Here is a 16,321-nt window from a genome sequence, read left to right on the forward strand (position 1 = left end):
GAGCTCAGTTCGGCTTTATCTGCGTCTGCTCGCGGCGTAGGAGGTGCGCGCTCTAGCGCCTTAAAGGAAAGAAGCACTGCGGTCTGCTATGCGCCTTTGTCCTGGCTTTCCCTCATCTTTCATACTTGCCAGCTTGAGTTTTGAAAGGTAAGTACAGTCCCTGCCTAGAAATGGTGGCGTAATTGCCAGCTAAGAGCCACACAGTAAGGTACGTCACAGTTTAGAGGTGAGACATGCAGGAGAGCAGGTCTGTACAGGTTACACAGACTGGCGCAGCACGGGGCGTGTGTGGGACAGACTGACATTTCCTCCTAGTGAGTTCCGCCTGCTAAAGCAGATCTCGTCTGTGCAGAAAACTTAAGTGTAAAGAACTATTTCCTACCTGGCAGTTTATTTCAGTTTCTCCTCCTCTAGGATGTTTTTAATTGAGTGGATCCCAACAGTTGGCATCTGCCACAAGTACAGACTATAAGCAGTGCCCTACTTGCGATGCCTTTATCATTTGATCCTCAGCTGCTGGAGAAAAGTGTCTGTAGGACATCTGGTCTCAGCAGAGCAGTTCAGGGGGGTGTCACATTCAGAGTGATTATGAATTGTCCACTCACTGTGGCCAAATGTGATCCAAAACAAATTTAGCTTGGGGGCCTAGTCTTAAATCTAATTTAATTACATTATAATTAATAAATCCCTTTAATTCAATGAGGATATTATGTTCCTTTTAAACTAAGCAGTATAGTATACAAGGGGACTTCAAGCCAATTATTTCCATGCATTGGCAAGCCTTTAGCACTTTTCCTGTAATTCGTATTTACTTTTAAATTCATAGTCAATCATGAACATGTCCATAAAAATAACCTATGGGAAGGGCTTAGGTTTAGGGTATAGGTCTTATCTGTTTCATTAAAAAAAGAAAATAGCAAAAATCTTGAGGGCAAATTCATAATGACTCATTACAAATAAAGTCCATTGATGCTATGAATTAATGGTCGTTAAGCCAAAAGAATTAGTTTACTCATTCTCGTCATGTCCCTTTGGGTACCAGCTGTAAGCCAGCACCGCTGGCTGCTCTCGGGGTAGCCTGTGAGTGTTGAGCAGTACATGAGCACACGTCTGTTTTCTGCACCACTTCACAAAGCTGTCGGGGCTCCAGCCTGTTCCACTGGCTGCTTCTCCCAATAGGGAAGGAATCTCAATTTCTGGAAAAGGGTGAAGCAGAAGTAAGTTTCCCCAGCCTCACTGTAGGCATAATCACTAAGGTACAAAGATCTGTAAACTGTCACCATTCTATATACATGACACTGCCTCTGAGGCAGGCTGAAAATAAAACAGATTTATACATGTGTACTAGATGTCAGAGATAGCTTGTTTTATTAATATTCTTTTCCACTGATCCAGTAACTTAAAACACTTGGAAAGAGGGAAGATGATGCCAGTTCTTTGCCCTGGTACCTGTGGGCCCAAGAAATTCATCCTGGGGTGCAGAAAAAGTGCTTCCAAGGTTTCTTGTGCTTTTTTCCTTAAATTCAACTTCCAATATATAATATGGCCGCAGCCAAGTATTCAGCTTCTCCTAATTCTGTTGAATTACTTTTGTTTGCCATGGTCCTATAGTTCTCAGGCAAGTTTCAGTAGCATTTAAGGTCCTCCAATAGAAGATAAAATGGTAAAAAGAAAAAAAGAAATGCACTGAGCAAGGGAAATACAGTCAATAGCCAGTGGCCTGCTCTGACATGTCATATTTTAATATAAAATACTCATACAGCATACTACCCTTCCCTGCTAGCTGAACACTGCTACTGATAAGCCCTAGACAACAGGGAAAACAACAACAACAAAAAAAAAAACAACCTCCTCTGTCCCAGTTTGTATGAACAGAAAACATAATTCCAAACACTATTGGGCAGTTGCTTTCATGTCAGGACCCATGCTGGAGAACGCAGGCGAGGAAACAGCACTGTCCTGGCACCTGCTGGAACAGAGTCTGGTGTCTGTCATTCGAGTTCCCTTTGGGAGGCCTGCCGGCTGTCCCTGCACACAGCAGCCTGCTCCCTACAGAACTGCGTTTCTCCAGTCTTCCTGTTGCTGTGACTTCTTCCGTTAAGAGTTAAATAATAATGTTATTCTAAAGATGAGATAAAAACCCAAAATGCAGGTTAGAATCCTGCAATCAAGGTGTCATGTCTCAGGGAGCTGGTTAATGTCTGTCAGTTTGGTGTCATTCAGAATCGCCCGGATCCTCTCCAAGGAGTCCGCTTGCCGGATCCTCTCCAACTGCACCTGGAGAAACAATGCTGAGGTGAGTGCAGGTGATGCCCTACTATGTTCCCTCTGCTTTGACTATTTTAGTTGACATGCAGCAGATCAAGACACCAGATTAGGCTCTTAAGAGGGGAAGAATTAAAATCCACCAAATTCATCAACCGGTGGTGTCCCTCTGCCCTCCCAGTGCCCCAGTCCAAAGCGAGTGAGAAGGGCCAAGTCTGTAGAACAGACCACGCTCCTGGTTTAGTGATTCTGCAATTGAGATGAAGACAGGCAATCCAGCTATGTTGGCGCCCCTCCCGCAGAGGCCATGGTGATCCCCGAGCACCTCACCTGAAGAGTCTGAGAAAGTTTTACAAAGTCTCTCTGGACTTGTTCACTGACGTCTAACTCTGTCTGTAACCTCTGAGCTTTGTTCTTCTCCTCAAACACGAGCTGTTCAACCGTGGCCTGAAAAACACAGGTTTTGAGAGAAGATTAATGCTGAGGAGCCAGAGCTCCTAAATTGACTTAGGAACTTTAGTCACTCACTACAGGGAAGCTGCGATCTTTTCTTTCCTTCCTGTTGGTACTAAGGACTGGGCCCAGTGCCACAGCTTGGTGTTGGGCAAGCACTCCACACCACCACACTGTGTCCCCGACTCTCCTGCTGCTACAGCAGAGTCATGGATGGTAACTCCACATCCCACTCGTCTTCTCCGCTGATGGGCCTGTGTGCTGCAGCACAGAAATGGAAGTCTCGGGACAAGCTGCAGGAGTCCCGGCTCTCCTACGTGGGGGCCCCAGGGACGGAACTTAGACTTGGTAGGCAAGCATCTCTCGCTGCCCACTGGTTCCCACCTTGGCTTTTTTAAGACAGGGTCTCCTGTTGCCCAAACTAACCCCTGAACTTACTGTAGCTGAGAGTGTCTTGACTTTGTGATCCACCTGCCTGCCTTCCGGGGTTACAGCGCGTGCCAACACCCAGTTTTCTGCAGTGCTGGACATCAAACCCCAGGCCTCCTGCACACGAGGCAAGCACTCCACCTACTCGGCGTAGGGTAGGGAGCGGCCAGGAGGACAGCCACAGGAAGCTGGCGCTCTCCTTCCATTATGTGGGCCCCAGGGATGAAGCTTGGCGGCAAGCACCGCCACCTGCCATCTCCGGCCTTCCTCACTGAAACAAGAATCCACCGACTACCACCAACACAGCTCATTAAGGCCATGTCTGAGCAGTGTCCCCCATAATCAACCACATGTATTTTGGGTTTTGTTTTGTTTTTTTGGTTTGGTTTTTCGAGACAGGGTCTCTCTGTGTAGCCTTGGCTGTCCTGGACTCACTTTGTAGACCAGGCTGGTCTCTAGAGATCCACCTGCCTCTGCCTCCCCAGTGCTGGGTGGGATTAAAGGTGTGCGCCACCGCGCCTGGCAACCACATGTATTTTTATTCTATTGAGACTCATCTAGATAATCTGTAGCTCTGCTTCAAGGCAATCTTAGCATTTGATATGGGGATGGAATGGAGTGATGTTTCAAAGCAGCCCCTCCTTCCATCCCTGGGGGTTGAACCTAGGGTCTCACGCACGCAGGCGCAGTCTACCACTAAACTATATATCCCTAGCCCCCACCCCACCTTTTCAAACCCTTTTTTTTTTTAACTTTTTATTTTGAAACAGGGTCCAATTCAGTTGCCAAAGCTGGCATTAAGCTACTTGGCCATCTTTTTTAAGACCTTTGAACTAGTAATCCTCACACCTCGGCCTCCAATAACAGGATGCAGGCAGGCCTGCACCACCTAGGCCAGCTCAGAGCAATGTTTCTAACAAAGCACTGCCCAAGTTAAGGCTCAGTGATAATTTTATTCTGTGTGTATATGTGACTATTTGCATATGTGTATGTGCACAATGTGAGTGCCAGAAAAGTATGTCAAGTCTGAAACTGGAGTTACAAACAGTTGTGAGCCACTACATGCATGTTGGGAACTGAACACAAGTCCACTAAAGCCTATGACCCAAGCCCACAGAAATGGCAGAGGGAAGACTTAACCCAAGTCTGAAGACATTAAATCCTTTTTTGGGGGGTTGGGGGGGGCAGGTTGTTAATAGACCCAACTTTCAGATTATAACTACAGACAGGATCTAAAGAAATTATAATGAATCCCTCTTTTTCTTTTTTCTTAATCTTAAAAATGTTACGTGTGGGGTGTTTTGTATTTACACAGGTCTATGTATATATGCCCATGGAGCACAGAAGACGACACTGGAACCACCTGTGCCTGGAGCGAAAAAGATGGTTGTAATACAGTATGTATGTACTAGGACTTAAACACAGGTCCTCCAAGGGAAACCAGTGCTCTTAAACACTAACCCCCTGGATTTTTGTATGTTTTCTTTGTTTGCTTGAGAAGGCCAGCTTTGAATGCACAGAGAGCTATCTGCCTCTGCCTTACAGTGCTGGGATTAAAGGTGTGTGCTACCATGCTTTAGCGTTGTTTGTTAAATGGCAAATAAACATAATTACCTTAGCAGCAGTTTCTTTCTTTAACTGTTCCTCTAAATTAACTTTTATTTCTTGGAGACTCTCAAGTTGTTGAGACTTCTCTCTTAATGTAGATTCCAACTGTGAAATCAAAAGAGAAGATTGAAACTCAGAGAAATCTGAAGGCCACACACTACCTAAAGTGTCTGCAACCCAGACTCAGGCTTGCTCTTGGCTGTGCTGGGAATGCTCTTCTCAGGCTTCAGAATGGAGATGCTGCTAGTTCTTCCAGACCTGGTCTTTACCTATTGATTAGCTGCCTACCATCCTCTAATTCTAAGAAGTCAGGAGAAACAGACATAGGAATAATTAATGCCTATCAACATCAAGGGAGCAGCATTTAATCCAGAGAGAAAATCTGGACAGTATTTTCTGTAAGAGATGATGGCTGACTCTAGCTTTTTGTTTTTTAGTGCTGGGGGTTGAACCCAGGGTCTCATAGGCTAGGCAAGCATGCAGTCTCCGTCTCCATCCCCAGCTCCGTGTGAAATAGGGTCTTGTTTTGTTGAGGTTGGTTCTAAACTGGTTTTGAGCTCTGTAGTCTAGACATGTCTCAAACCTGTGGTTCTCCTGTCTCCTCTCTCTTCACCACCAGCACGGATTAACATTTTCACCAGGGAAGGAAGAGGTGACAAGGTAAAGAGATGTTCCAAACACAGAATGGCTGCCCTGCCCACCAAGTGAGCACTAGCAGCAGGGTGCGGCTGTGGAGTCCTGGAGAGCCTGGGGTGAGAGATCTCTACCATTAAGGACTATAGACTTGTCCTCCTAGGTGAAGGGAACTGCTGAAGACTTCAAAAAGATAGAAACATCCTATCTTCAATACAGAGATCCACTGGAACAGGCTCCAGTTCACAGGCCCCTCAGGAAACAAGTCAAGCTATAAAAACAGGCCGACAAAAAGTAACATCTCAAGCTGGGCAGTAGTGGCGCACGCCTTTAATTCCAGCACTTGGGAGGCAGAGGCAGGTGGATTGCTATGAGTTCACAGCCAGCCTAGTCTACAAAAGCCAGTCTAGGACAGTCAAGGCTACACAAAGAAACCCTGTCTCGAAAAACCAAAAAAAAAAAGGTAGAAGAAGCAACGTCTCAGAGCCGGGGTGTGACTCAGTGGACAGCCTTGCCTAGCATATACAGGAATTCATTTCCAGACACACAAGAAAGGGGGAGAAGTGAAGTCAACTCAGACTGACAGTGGCAGAAGAACATGGCACATGTGAGCCTGGTGCTTTCTTTTTCAGTACTAAGCACTCTTCCAGGCCTGAACACTGGTCATCTCTACTGTGATCTAGAGACCGCTATAGCAGAGTAAAGAGACAGGCTGACTGTAGCAGAGAAGTGCCTGGGAGGTCAGGTGGAGGGCAACACTCTTTCAAGAACCTTGGAAAACTGACTTCCTAGAAAAGTATAATCCAAGGAGAAACTTTATTATTTTTTTTCTTTATTTTTCTTTCTTATGTACCACAGGCTGGCCCCAAACTCGAGTTCTAGGATTACACACCCATCTCACTTCCCTATTTTTATTTTTATTTTATGTACATTGGTGTTTTGCCTGCATGTGTCAGGGATGTCAGATCCCCTGGAACTGCAGTTACAGACAGTTGTGAGCAGCCATGTGGGTGCTGGGAATTGAGCCCAGGTTCTCTCAAAGAACAGCCAGTGCTTTTAACCACTGAGTCAGCCCTCCAGCCCCAGCCCAGCCCACTTCTTCCCTCTTAATGGGTGACAACTGGGCAATTTTGTACACAGTGCGAAGAAAGATCATTAAAAGATAGAGAACAAGGACGGATGTGGTGGCGCACGCCTTTAATCCCAGCACTCGGGAGGCGGATCACTGTGAGTTCAAGGCCAGCCTGGTCTACAAAGCGAGTCCAGGGCAGCCAAGGCTACACAGAGAGACCCTGTCTCAAAAAAACAAACAAAAAAGATAGAGAACACTGAGAGGTGTCAAAGCACTACCAGTGTTACACTATTTTATCTCAAAGAAAAGGCTGATAATAAAGAGAGCATGTGACGGGTACCTGCGGGTACAAGAGGCCCTGTCTGAGAGCAGCACGTACTCATCTACCACAGGAGGCCAGTTTGGAAATACTACACCTGCAAGCACAACTGTGCCCGGCTTGCACAGTGCAGCAGCAGTCATGTAGTGCCCACGCCAGGCTGAGGTGCCTGTCATCCACATGCTGCCCATCACCACCTGGCCCAGCACACAGCAGCTTCTCAGTGCGTGCTCTCTTCGGCCGCCCTGCTGTGTTCCCACAAGGCAGGAGCTTCTTACATGTAGGAATTATGCCTCAGCTGTCTTCATTTCTTTGTTCTAGCACGGGATTTAAAAAGTAACCAGAGCGTTGACAGAATTAATTTAAACTTGTGACTCACCTGTCCCTTTTCAACTTTTATTCTTTCTAATTCAGCTTTTAGACTAGAGATGGAAGCTAGGACAAAAGGGAGAAATATTAGCAATCATTTATCATTTTTCTTTTTTTTCTTAAAATGTCCCCAAAGGAGTCCGAGATAACACTGTGGAGGAAAGTGTTCTCTCAAACGATCCCAGAGAACTGACATTATAATCAATCTCAGGAAAAGGCCAACTACACAGGCACTCTCTATCATCGCAAACTAAATTGCTACCCAGTGTCTATGTCTAACTGTAGGAAAGCAATGCTGTTAGCAACAGAGGTCTGTAAAGAACTGCTGCCCTTGGCTCCATTACCGTCAGAGCTCATGAAGGACAGAGGATCTGGGGTCACAGTTGGTGCACATGTGAGCGCCTGGGACAGAGATCTGGGGTCACAGCTGGTGCACATGTGAGCGCCTGGGACAGAGATCTGGGGTCACAGCTGGTGCACATGTGAGCGCCTGGGACAGAGATCTGGGGTCACAGCTGGTGCACATGTGAGCGCCTGGGACAGAGGAGCTGGGGTCACAGCTGGTGCACATGTGAGCGCCTGGGATGGCTGCTCTTTTATACTTGTCTTCCACATCCACGATCATGTGTTATTCTACAACAGTGTGATTTACTGACGAATCTCCTTTGTTTGTTAGCTGGCTTTTGAGATGGTCTCTTGGAGTCCTGGCTGGCCTCCACTACACCAGCAAAGCTATGTCTCCGGTCCCCAAACAACATTTTTTCCTCACCTATTTCCTCTTTGCAGTTTTCTATTTCCAGCTGGAGTGTCTCTTCAAGGTTTTCTTTTAAACACTGTTCTGCTTGAATCTGCTCTTTTAGGAAAAGTATTTCAGCCTTCAGCTTCTCCTCCATGTGGTCTGCTGCTGTCCGCACATGAACGATGTTCTCGCGATATTTTAACACCAGTTCCCGGAGCACCTGACTCAGTAAACAACAGGTCACTGGCTTTGTGAAGGTCAGAGAAACTCAAGATTCAATTATCTAGGCTGACTTTCAATAACCACACAGTATTCTAATAGCATATGCCTTTGCATATGAACATTCAACATGGCCAAAATGTTGTGTTGTCAACTACAGTTTCCCCTCAAAGCTGTTTCATGAGCAGAAAAAATAAAATGTTAGGTAACTTTTCTCAGAAAATTCACTAAGAATAATACCTTCATGAAGATAAAATGAGAAAACCTCAGAAACAGTGACATTTTTTGGTATGTTCCTTTTTCCTAACAATAGGTTATATATACTTACTGATCTAAAAGATAAATATACATCAATCTGAGGTTTATGTTGAAAAAGGTAATAAAAATGCAGGATAAACCGCATTAAACTTACCTGCCTTGCATTCAAATGCTCAGTGAAAATCACTACATCAGGTAAGGGATGACCCCACACACCCCAAACACAGGGTGGTCAGCTTCCATAGTTTTCATTTTTGTTTGGTTGAGATGGGCTGGCCTCAAACTCACAGTGCTACCTGCTTCTGCCTCCCAAGTGCTGGGATTATAAAACTGTCTGTTTTCCCCAAAAATTCAATCTTTTAGAAAACAGTCATATTCTACAGTAACTCAAACTGGCATTCCCAAGCAGCTTTCTAATTAATTATATTTACCTATTTTGGGGGCGGGGCTTACCTATGTTGCCCAGGCTGGCCTGGAACCTCCTATGCAGCCCCTGTGGCTTCAAATTCACGACCCTCTTGCCTCAGTCTCTAGAGTGCTGGGATTGCAGGCGAGCACCGCCATGCTCATCTTAGATAGCTTTTAAATCTAGGAATAAAAATTCTCCAGAGAACAGAACAAAGAACTCTTTCTAGTCTAAATTAACACAAATGACCCAAGGCTTAAAATTTTTCTGGTTTCCTTGTTTAATTTTTTACTGAGATTTCTAAAAATTTTGACTATATTGAGATAAGATAGTTAAATAGGGCTGTGGTGGCACCAGCCCTTAATCCCAACACAACAGAGACAAAAACTAGATGAGCTCCTGAGTTCCCACCTGGCCTCGGCCCCCTGCTGATACATTGTTTACAAGAGACTGCTTAGGATTTAAAGTGACATTTTTTGGTATGTTCCTTTTTCCTAACAATAGGTTATATATACTTACTGATCTAAAAGATAAATATACATCAATCTGAGGTTTATGTTGAAAAAGGTAATAAAAATACTTTAAATATGTTTTGTTGGTCAAGGTTAAGTGGGGAGACAGGGGTGAAGCTACACTGCTCCCGCGCAGAGAAGGGGTCAGATGCCAGAACAAGTCACCTGCAGCCTGAGAAACACATGCTGTTGGTCAAGATAAGGACCAAGGTTAAAAAGAGAAACAAGCATACAAGCTGCCTAAGTAGGTACAGGACACCTACACACACAGAAACCCTAAGATAAAATGACAATCTTATCTGATGTTTATTTTAAACTTAATGCCTTTTTTTCCTGCTCAAGACAACGGACTTGTTTCTAAAATGAAAAGCATTTTCTCAAAAAACAGGTTACGGCCTAGCTTACACATCAAGCGCCACGGAGACTAAAAAAGACATTTAAAACCATACAATCTTGTTTTGATTCCAGTGTAATTATAATTGTATGTTCATTATTAATGGTAATGTTGTATTTTTTCTTTAAAAGAGGCAAAATAAAACAGACCTAAATGAAAGAGACGCTAACTCAAGTGAATCTGTGTCTATATAAATCCCAGCTATAGAACAGTTACCTTATCGTGCTAAGCCCACTACCCGGGAGCAGCTCTAAAACTGGCTGAGACATGTGCATCCTGCACACCTTATACAGTCATAATACTTGTTAAAATTACTATGTTTTCAAAATTTAAAAGCCCGAACACTGACGCTGGATCAGACCTGACTGGATTCATTCCTTGAGCATGCTGAGACACTGACATCCTGCATCCTTCATGTTCCAGCCCCAAGTGCTTTGGTTGCTGTTCCTCATCAAAAAAAAAAAAAGCTTCAAAGAAGGCTCCTGATCCAAACTGGTCCAGCATTTCAGACCATCCCACACAAGACTAATATTAAGCCTGGAATTTCTCAACATTTAGAGACTAGACCACAAATACTGTTCCCAACTTGTTTAATCATTTTTTTTTTAAATTTAGGCCCCCTACAGGTATTCTCCACCCCAAATCAGCTTTTAAAAACTTTTAAGCGAAAGATGCTCCATTTCCCTAAGTGGGGGTCAGGTAGGTTTTTGGCTATAGATACATATTGTTATTAAAAGGTAGAGCGATGGGGGGGGGGGTAAAGATATATAGGGATAATAAGACAAAAAGGCTTGAGGCCTTAATTGTTACTCACAAATAAGGTTAATTTTGATTCATTGTTATAAAATTTTGTATATTGATAGAAAATAAGTTTAGTTTTGATACATTAAAATTCAAATTTAATACCTTCACACATTATATTTCTACTCTAATATGAGGTATTATACATATACAACTCAATTCATACATAGTTGCTATTGTAGGCTTTTAAAGATAATTAATACAAATCAATTGTTATTTACTTCATAGTCATGTTAAAAATATACATACAAGCCGGGCGTGGTGGCGCACGCCTTTAATCCCAGCACTCGGGAGGCAGAGGCAGGCAGATCGCTGTGAGTTCGAGGCCAGCCTGGTCTACAAAGGGAGTCCAGGACAGCCAAGGCTACACAGAGAAACCCTGTCTCGAAAAAAAACAAAAATCTTTATTATTTTCAAGATTTTTGACAATAAGACAAGTTAACTCCTGACAGTACCCAGCCTAACACAAAAGATAATGAACATTAAAAAACCTCCTTGTAGAGATGGCTTTGAGTGCGACAAAACAGCCACAGGACAAAAAATGTCCTCGTTTCTCCCACAGACAGCGTTCTGCCTAAAATAGACAAGCTTAGATACAGGCAGAGTTGACAGCCAGATTCTGCCAAGACCAGGTAAGCAAGTCCTCAATGGTTCCTGCTTAACAAATATGTCTGTCAGATATACTGGGCCAGAAGGCTGAAGATGATGCTCCAACATTATAGTTTTGGGTGTCTGTTCAGACAATAAACTGTTTCTGTCATTTTTTCATTTTAAAAACTGCTAGCCTGCACTTCCCTTTACTCAGGTAGTTAAATTTATTCCTTCTCAAGTCTCTGGTGGGGTTAAAGACCAGATAGTTAATTTAAAAATTAAGCTTAGTTGTTTAAAAGTTAAAAAAAAAAATACTTTTAAGTCTGAATAGATAACTTTTAGGTTGATAGATTTGAGCTTTAATAGATGTTGATTTAGGCTCATAACTTTAAGTTTACCAAAATAAAATTAATAATATTTTCTACAAGGTTGCCAAATACATTTTGATTCAAAATTATATGTATAAGTCTTACCTACTGGTTTTTATAATTTTTCATAATTGTACTTAATGTATATTTTTAAATGACCTTTTTTTATTTTGACAGAAAAGGAGAGATGTTGGGAGATGGTCTGGTGTATTTTGATGCTAATTACTGCTCACCGTCTCTGTGACTGACCTTTTGCTTAATAAAAAGCCATCCCGCCTGGGCAAGGTAAAAGAGTTAGGTGGGGCTTAGAGAGAGAGAGGAATTCTGGGAAGAAGAAGAGAAACCACTAGAAGGAGGAAAAAGAAGAAAGGGCTATGGGGAGGAAGGAGAGACCTGAAGTGAAGAAGGAAGGCCGCCATGGGTTAGCTGGAGGAGAAGCACATGGCCAGCGGCGTGAATGGAGAATCCAGCCCAGATGAAGAAACATTAACAAGTATTTGGGATTATAGATGGAAGGTAACTTGATAAAAGTTATCAAAAACAGATGGCATGGGATTGCGACAAGGATCCCATGCCTGCCCCACTATGGGAGGTAGTTTCAAAGACTGGTATCTGCCCTGCCCCAGGTCAGGTAACTAAGACTATTTTAAAATATAACAAGTGTCTGTGTCTTAATTGATCACTAGCCAGGCCTACTAATACTAATAATACATGTAATTTTATAAAACAATACACAAAAGCAAGTATCACAAAGAACCAGCCTGGTGACCTCAGCACATGGCTTTTTCTGCACCTGACCCTGCATGACAGACTCACAGGCCTTGACTTTGGCTGTGAGTCCAACACCAAACACACAAGCAACAGAAGGAAAAACACATGAACTGGACTTCATCAAAATTTTTAAAATTTTGTACTTTAAATAATCCTACTAAAGAAAATTAAAAAGAGTGGTGTGCAGCAGCGCACGCCTGTAATCCCAGTACTTGGGGAGGCAGGTAGATAACTGCGAATTTGAGGCCAGCCTGCTCTACAAAGCAAGTCCAGGACAGCCAAGGCTACACAGAGAAACCCCGCCTTTTAAAAAAAACTGAAATAATAATAATAATAACTAAAATGAAAATAAACAAAACGACAGCCCACAGACTGGAAGAAAACACCTGAAAGCTGTGGGTTGGTTAGAACATAAAAGAACTCCTACAAGCCAGTGAGACAAACAATCCAATTTTAAAATGAGCAAAGGATCTAGGGATTTCTCCAAGGAAGGTATAGAAATTACACATACGTACATGAAAAGATGCTTAATGCCAGCAGTCATTAGGAAAATACAAACTGAAAACACAGTAAGATACCATGTCATGCCCACTAGAAAGAACATAACCCAAAAGTGAAAGCGCCCATGTTGGCAAGTGTGTAGAGATTTAGTCAGATGTGCTGCTGCTGCACACTGGGAGGAGAAAATGGCAGTATGATTTAGAAAACATTTCGGTTTAGCTTTTTGAGACAAAGTCTCACTATGTGGCCCCGGCTGTCCTGGAACTCAGAGATCCACCTGCCTCTGCCTCCTGAGTTCTAGGGGGGAAAACCAAAATGAAAGTTTAATGGTTCTTTTGGTGTAACATGGTGAACCAGAATCTCCATTCAGCTGGGCAGAAGAGAAGGGCAGGTCACAGCCACAGGCCACATTCCCAAAGAAAAGGGGCGGGCACCACCAATTAAGAAGGGGGTGGGACAGTGAGGCCCCCTCAAGAGGGAAGTGCCAATTTACAAAGGAAACCTACCAGAGTGGTGGCAGACATCTCAACAGACACCAGAAAGGCCAGGAGCGCACGGCTACTATAGTTTAGAAAACTTCCAACCAAGATTACAGATCCAGCCAAGTCATCTTTTAAAATCAAAGGTCTAGACATGGTGGCACCCTCTTTAATCCCAAGCACATTTTTTCTTAAATAAAGCAGATTTGAGGCCAAAAGTTGTCAAAAGGGGACTGGACAGAAAGCTCAGAGGCTAAGAGCTCAGGAAAGGGATCTGAGCTCAGCCCTCAGCACCCACTGAGTGCCTGTAACTCCAGCTCCACTCAACCCAAAGCCCTCTTCTGCCTTCTTTTGAGGCCACAAAACATGGCACACACACACACAATTCAAATCTTTAAAAATTAATTAAAGACCCAGATGTGGTGGTACACGACTTTAATCCCAGCACCTGGGAGGCAGAAGCAGGTGGATCTCTGTTATAGGTCAGTCTGGTCTACAGTATGAGTTCCAGGGCAGCTAGAACTGCACAGTACGACCCTATCTTGAAAAACAATATATAAACAAACAAAAAAAAATTTTTTTTAAGCCTTTAATTCCAGTACTCAGGAGGCAGATGCAAGCAGATCTCTGGGTTTGGAGCTAGCCTCGTCTACAGAACAAGTTCTAAGGCAGCTAGGACCACACAGAGAAACCCTGTCTTACAAACACAAATATAGGGCTGGAGAAATGGCTCAGTAGTTAAAGAGCACTGGCTTCCAGGGGACCTTTGTTCAGTTCCCAGCACTTAACACGGCAGCCCTTAAGTGTTTGTAACTCCAGTTCTAAAACTGTAGTTCCAGATGATCCAGCACCTTCACACAGACATGCAGGCAAAACACTAATGCACATAAGATAAACTAAATAAATTTAAGAAGAAAACAATAAATAAATAGTGGGCCAGTAGTGGCATACACCCATAATCCCAGCACTCGGGAGGCAGAGGCAGGTGGATCTCTTGAGTTCCAGGCCAGCCTGGTCTACAAAATTAGTTCAGGACAGCCAAGGCTACAGAGAAGAAACTCTGTCTCAAAAAAACCTAGATAGATAGATACATAGCTAGAGCTAATGCATAAATAAATAAATAAAATGAATAAACACAACACATAACAGGGACTGAAGCTCTGAGTCAGCAGTAGAGGCCCTGCCTAGCACACATGAGGCCCTAGAATCAATCCCCATTCTTCAGGAAGGTGGGCACACCTGTAATCCCAGCACTCGGGGGGGGGGGGGAGGCGCAGAAGCAGGCGGATCGCTGTGAGTCTGAGCCCAGACTGGTCTACAGAGTGAGTCCAGGACAGCCAGGGATGTTACAAAGAGAACAACCTGTCTTTTTTTTTTTTTTTTAAAATGTATGAGTGCTCTATTTGCATGTAGGCCTACAGGCCAGAAGAGGGCATCAGATCCCAGTGCAGCTGGATGTTTGCCATCATGTGGTTGCTGGGAATTGAACTCAGGATCTTTAGAAGAGCTGACAGTGCTCTTAACTACTGAGCCATCTCTCCATCCCCAAGAAATCTTGTCTTTAAACAAAACAAATACTGACTGTTGGCTCTCATATACAGAATCTAGACTTTTTTTTTTTTTTAGGACATGAAGGGGCCGGAATGGTGGCACACACCTTTAATCCCAGCACTCGGGAGGCAGAACAGGTGGACTGCTGTGAGTTCAAGGCCAGCCTGGTCTACAAAGGGAGTACAAGACAGCCAAGGCTACACAGAGAAACCCTATCTGGGTGTGGCAGGGGGGAGGCAGAAAGGAAGAAAGGCAGGTAGGCAACAGAGGTGGGGATAGGAGATAGGACAAAGCTTTATATGCATGTATGAAAATGTCACAATAAAACCCACTGTTGTATAAATACATGCTAATTCAAGAAATCAAACAGCCAGGGTAGTGGTGACACATGCCTTTAATCCCAGCACTCACGAGGCAAAGGCAGGCAGCTCTCTGTGAATTCAAAGCTAGCCTAATCTACAGAGTGAGTTCCAGGACAGCCAGGGCTACACACAGAGGAACCCTAAAGAAAGCAATTGAGTAGTCCCACACATGTTACCAAAATTGTCCATATTCTCATATGACAAAGTAACAGAATACAGGTGTATACTCAGGAGAAATGAAAACATGTCTTACTAAATCCTGTACATGGATATTCATAACTGGTAATGACCTAAATGTCCACCAGAAGACGAATGAACAAAATATCCATACAGTACAGTATTATTATTCAGCCATAAAAAGTAATTAAAGGTCAATAGCCGATACAACATGGATGAATCTTGAAAACATGCTAAGTGAAAGAAGCCCAGGAAGCTACAAAAGACTATAAGGAAAATTTACAGATGGAAGGCAGATCGTCAGTTCCTTAGACTGGAAACAAAGGGAATAAAAGCAATCCCTAAAGGGTAAAGAGGGATTTATTTATTTGGTTGGTTGGTTGGGTGTTTTGGTTTTTTTTTTTCATGTGTATGGGGGTTTTGCTTACATGTTAACATGTATGTCAGTATACACATAAGTGGACCTGCAGAGGCCAAGGTGTCTGATCCTCTGGGACTGGATGTATGGACAAATCAACCCCAGGTGCTCTAGAAGCCATTGAGGTATCTTTCCAACCCTGAGGAAGGTTTCTCTCTGCATGATCGACATGTTCTAAAAGGGGGAGTGTGGGGGACAGACCTGCAATCCCAGCACTAAGGAAACAAGCGGGATCTTTAAGGCTAGCCTGCACTACATACTCAGACAATACCTCAAAGACAAAACATTTACCCAACTCTATATGAAGGATGAATTACATCTTTAAAGGTGGAACTGTTTGGCATATAAATAATAAATAAGAAAATCTTTAATCAATCAGGTTTTTTTTTAAAGAACTTACAACCATTTCAAAAAGTATACTTGTCTGTGTTTTGATGTTGTGGCAAATACAATACCTCCACAGTGTCTGGAAGGATGAACTCTTCTGCGAGCTGCAGCGACAGGTGCAGGCTGTGCTTGCCCTGGAGGCTGTCGTTGTCCTTCTGTAGCCTCACCAGCTCTTCGGAAACCTGTTCCCGTGACTGCATCAGCACTGCCTGGAACAGAAGCAGATGCTAAATGCAGCT

The 16,321-nt window shown here is 43.5% G+C and overlaps 1 protein-coding gene and 1 long non-coding RNA gene across 5 annotated transcripts in view; one reads left to right on the plus strand and one right to left on the minus strand.

The window, feature by feature from the left end:
- Positions 1-1,342: 1,342 nt before the first annotated feature.
- Positions 1,343-16,321, minus strand: part of RABEP1 (rabaptin, RAB GTPase binding effector protein 1) — an 86,014-nt gene continuing 71,035 nt past the window's right edge. For 3 of the 4 annotated variants that reach the window (XM_084761331.1, XM_084761329.1, XM_084761330.1), the window contains 6 exons: positions 16,151-16,291; positions 7,918-8,107; positions 7,159-7,214; positions 4,762-4,860; positions 2,596-2,712; positions 1,343-2,277 (listed from right to left, as the gene is read on the minus strand). In XM_084761331.1, coding sequence (XP_084617457.1) covers positions 2,176-2,277; positions 2,596-2,712; positions 4,762-4,860; positions 7,159-7,214; positions 7,918-8,107; positions 16,151-16,291 — 705 coding nt within the window. In that variant the 3' untranslated portion in view covers positions 1,343-2,175. Of the gene's footprint in view, positions 2,278-2,595; positions 2,713-4,761; positions 4,861-7,158; positions 7,215-7,917; positions 8,108-8,825; positions 10,118-16,150; positions 16,292-16,321 lie in introns of those variants that run through there. The other variant, XM_084761332.1, reaches the window with a different exon arrangement.
- On the plus strand, positions 2,163-4,765 carry LOC311585787. The gene is made up of 2 exons (XR_014775351.1): positions 2,163-2,296; positions 4,463-4,765. It is a non-coding gene; the product is annotated as an uncharacterized lncRNA (long non-coding RNA).

The sequence above is a fragment of the Acomys minous genome (genome assembly GCF_964271855.1).
Source record: "Acomys minous genome assembly, chromosome: 16".
Classification (NCBI taxonomy): Eukaryota; Metazoa; Chordata; class Mammalia; order Rodentia; family Muridae; genus Acomys; species Acomys minous.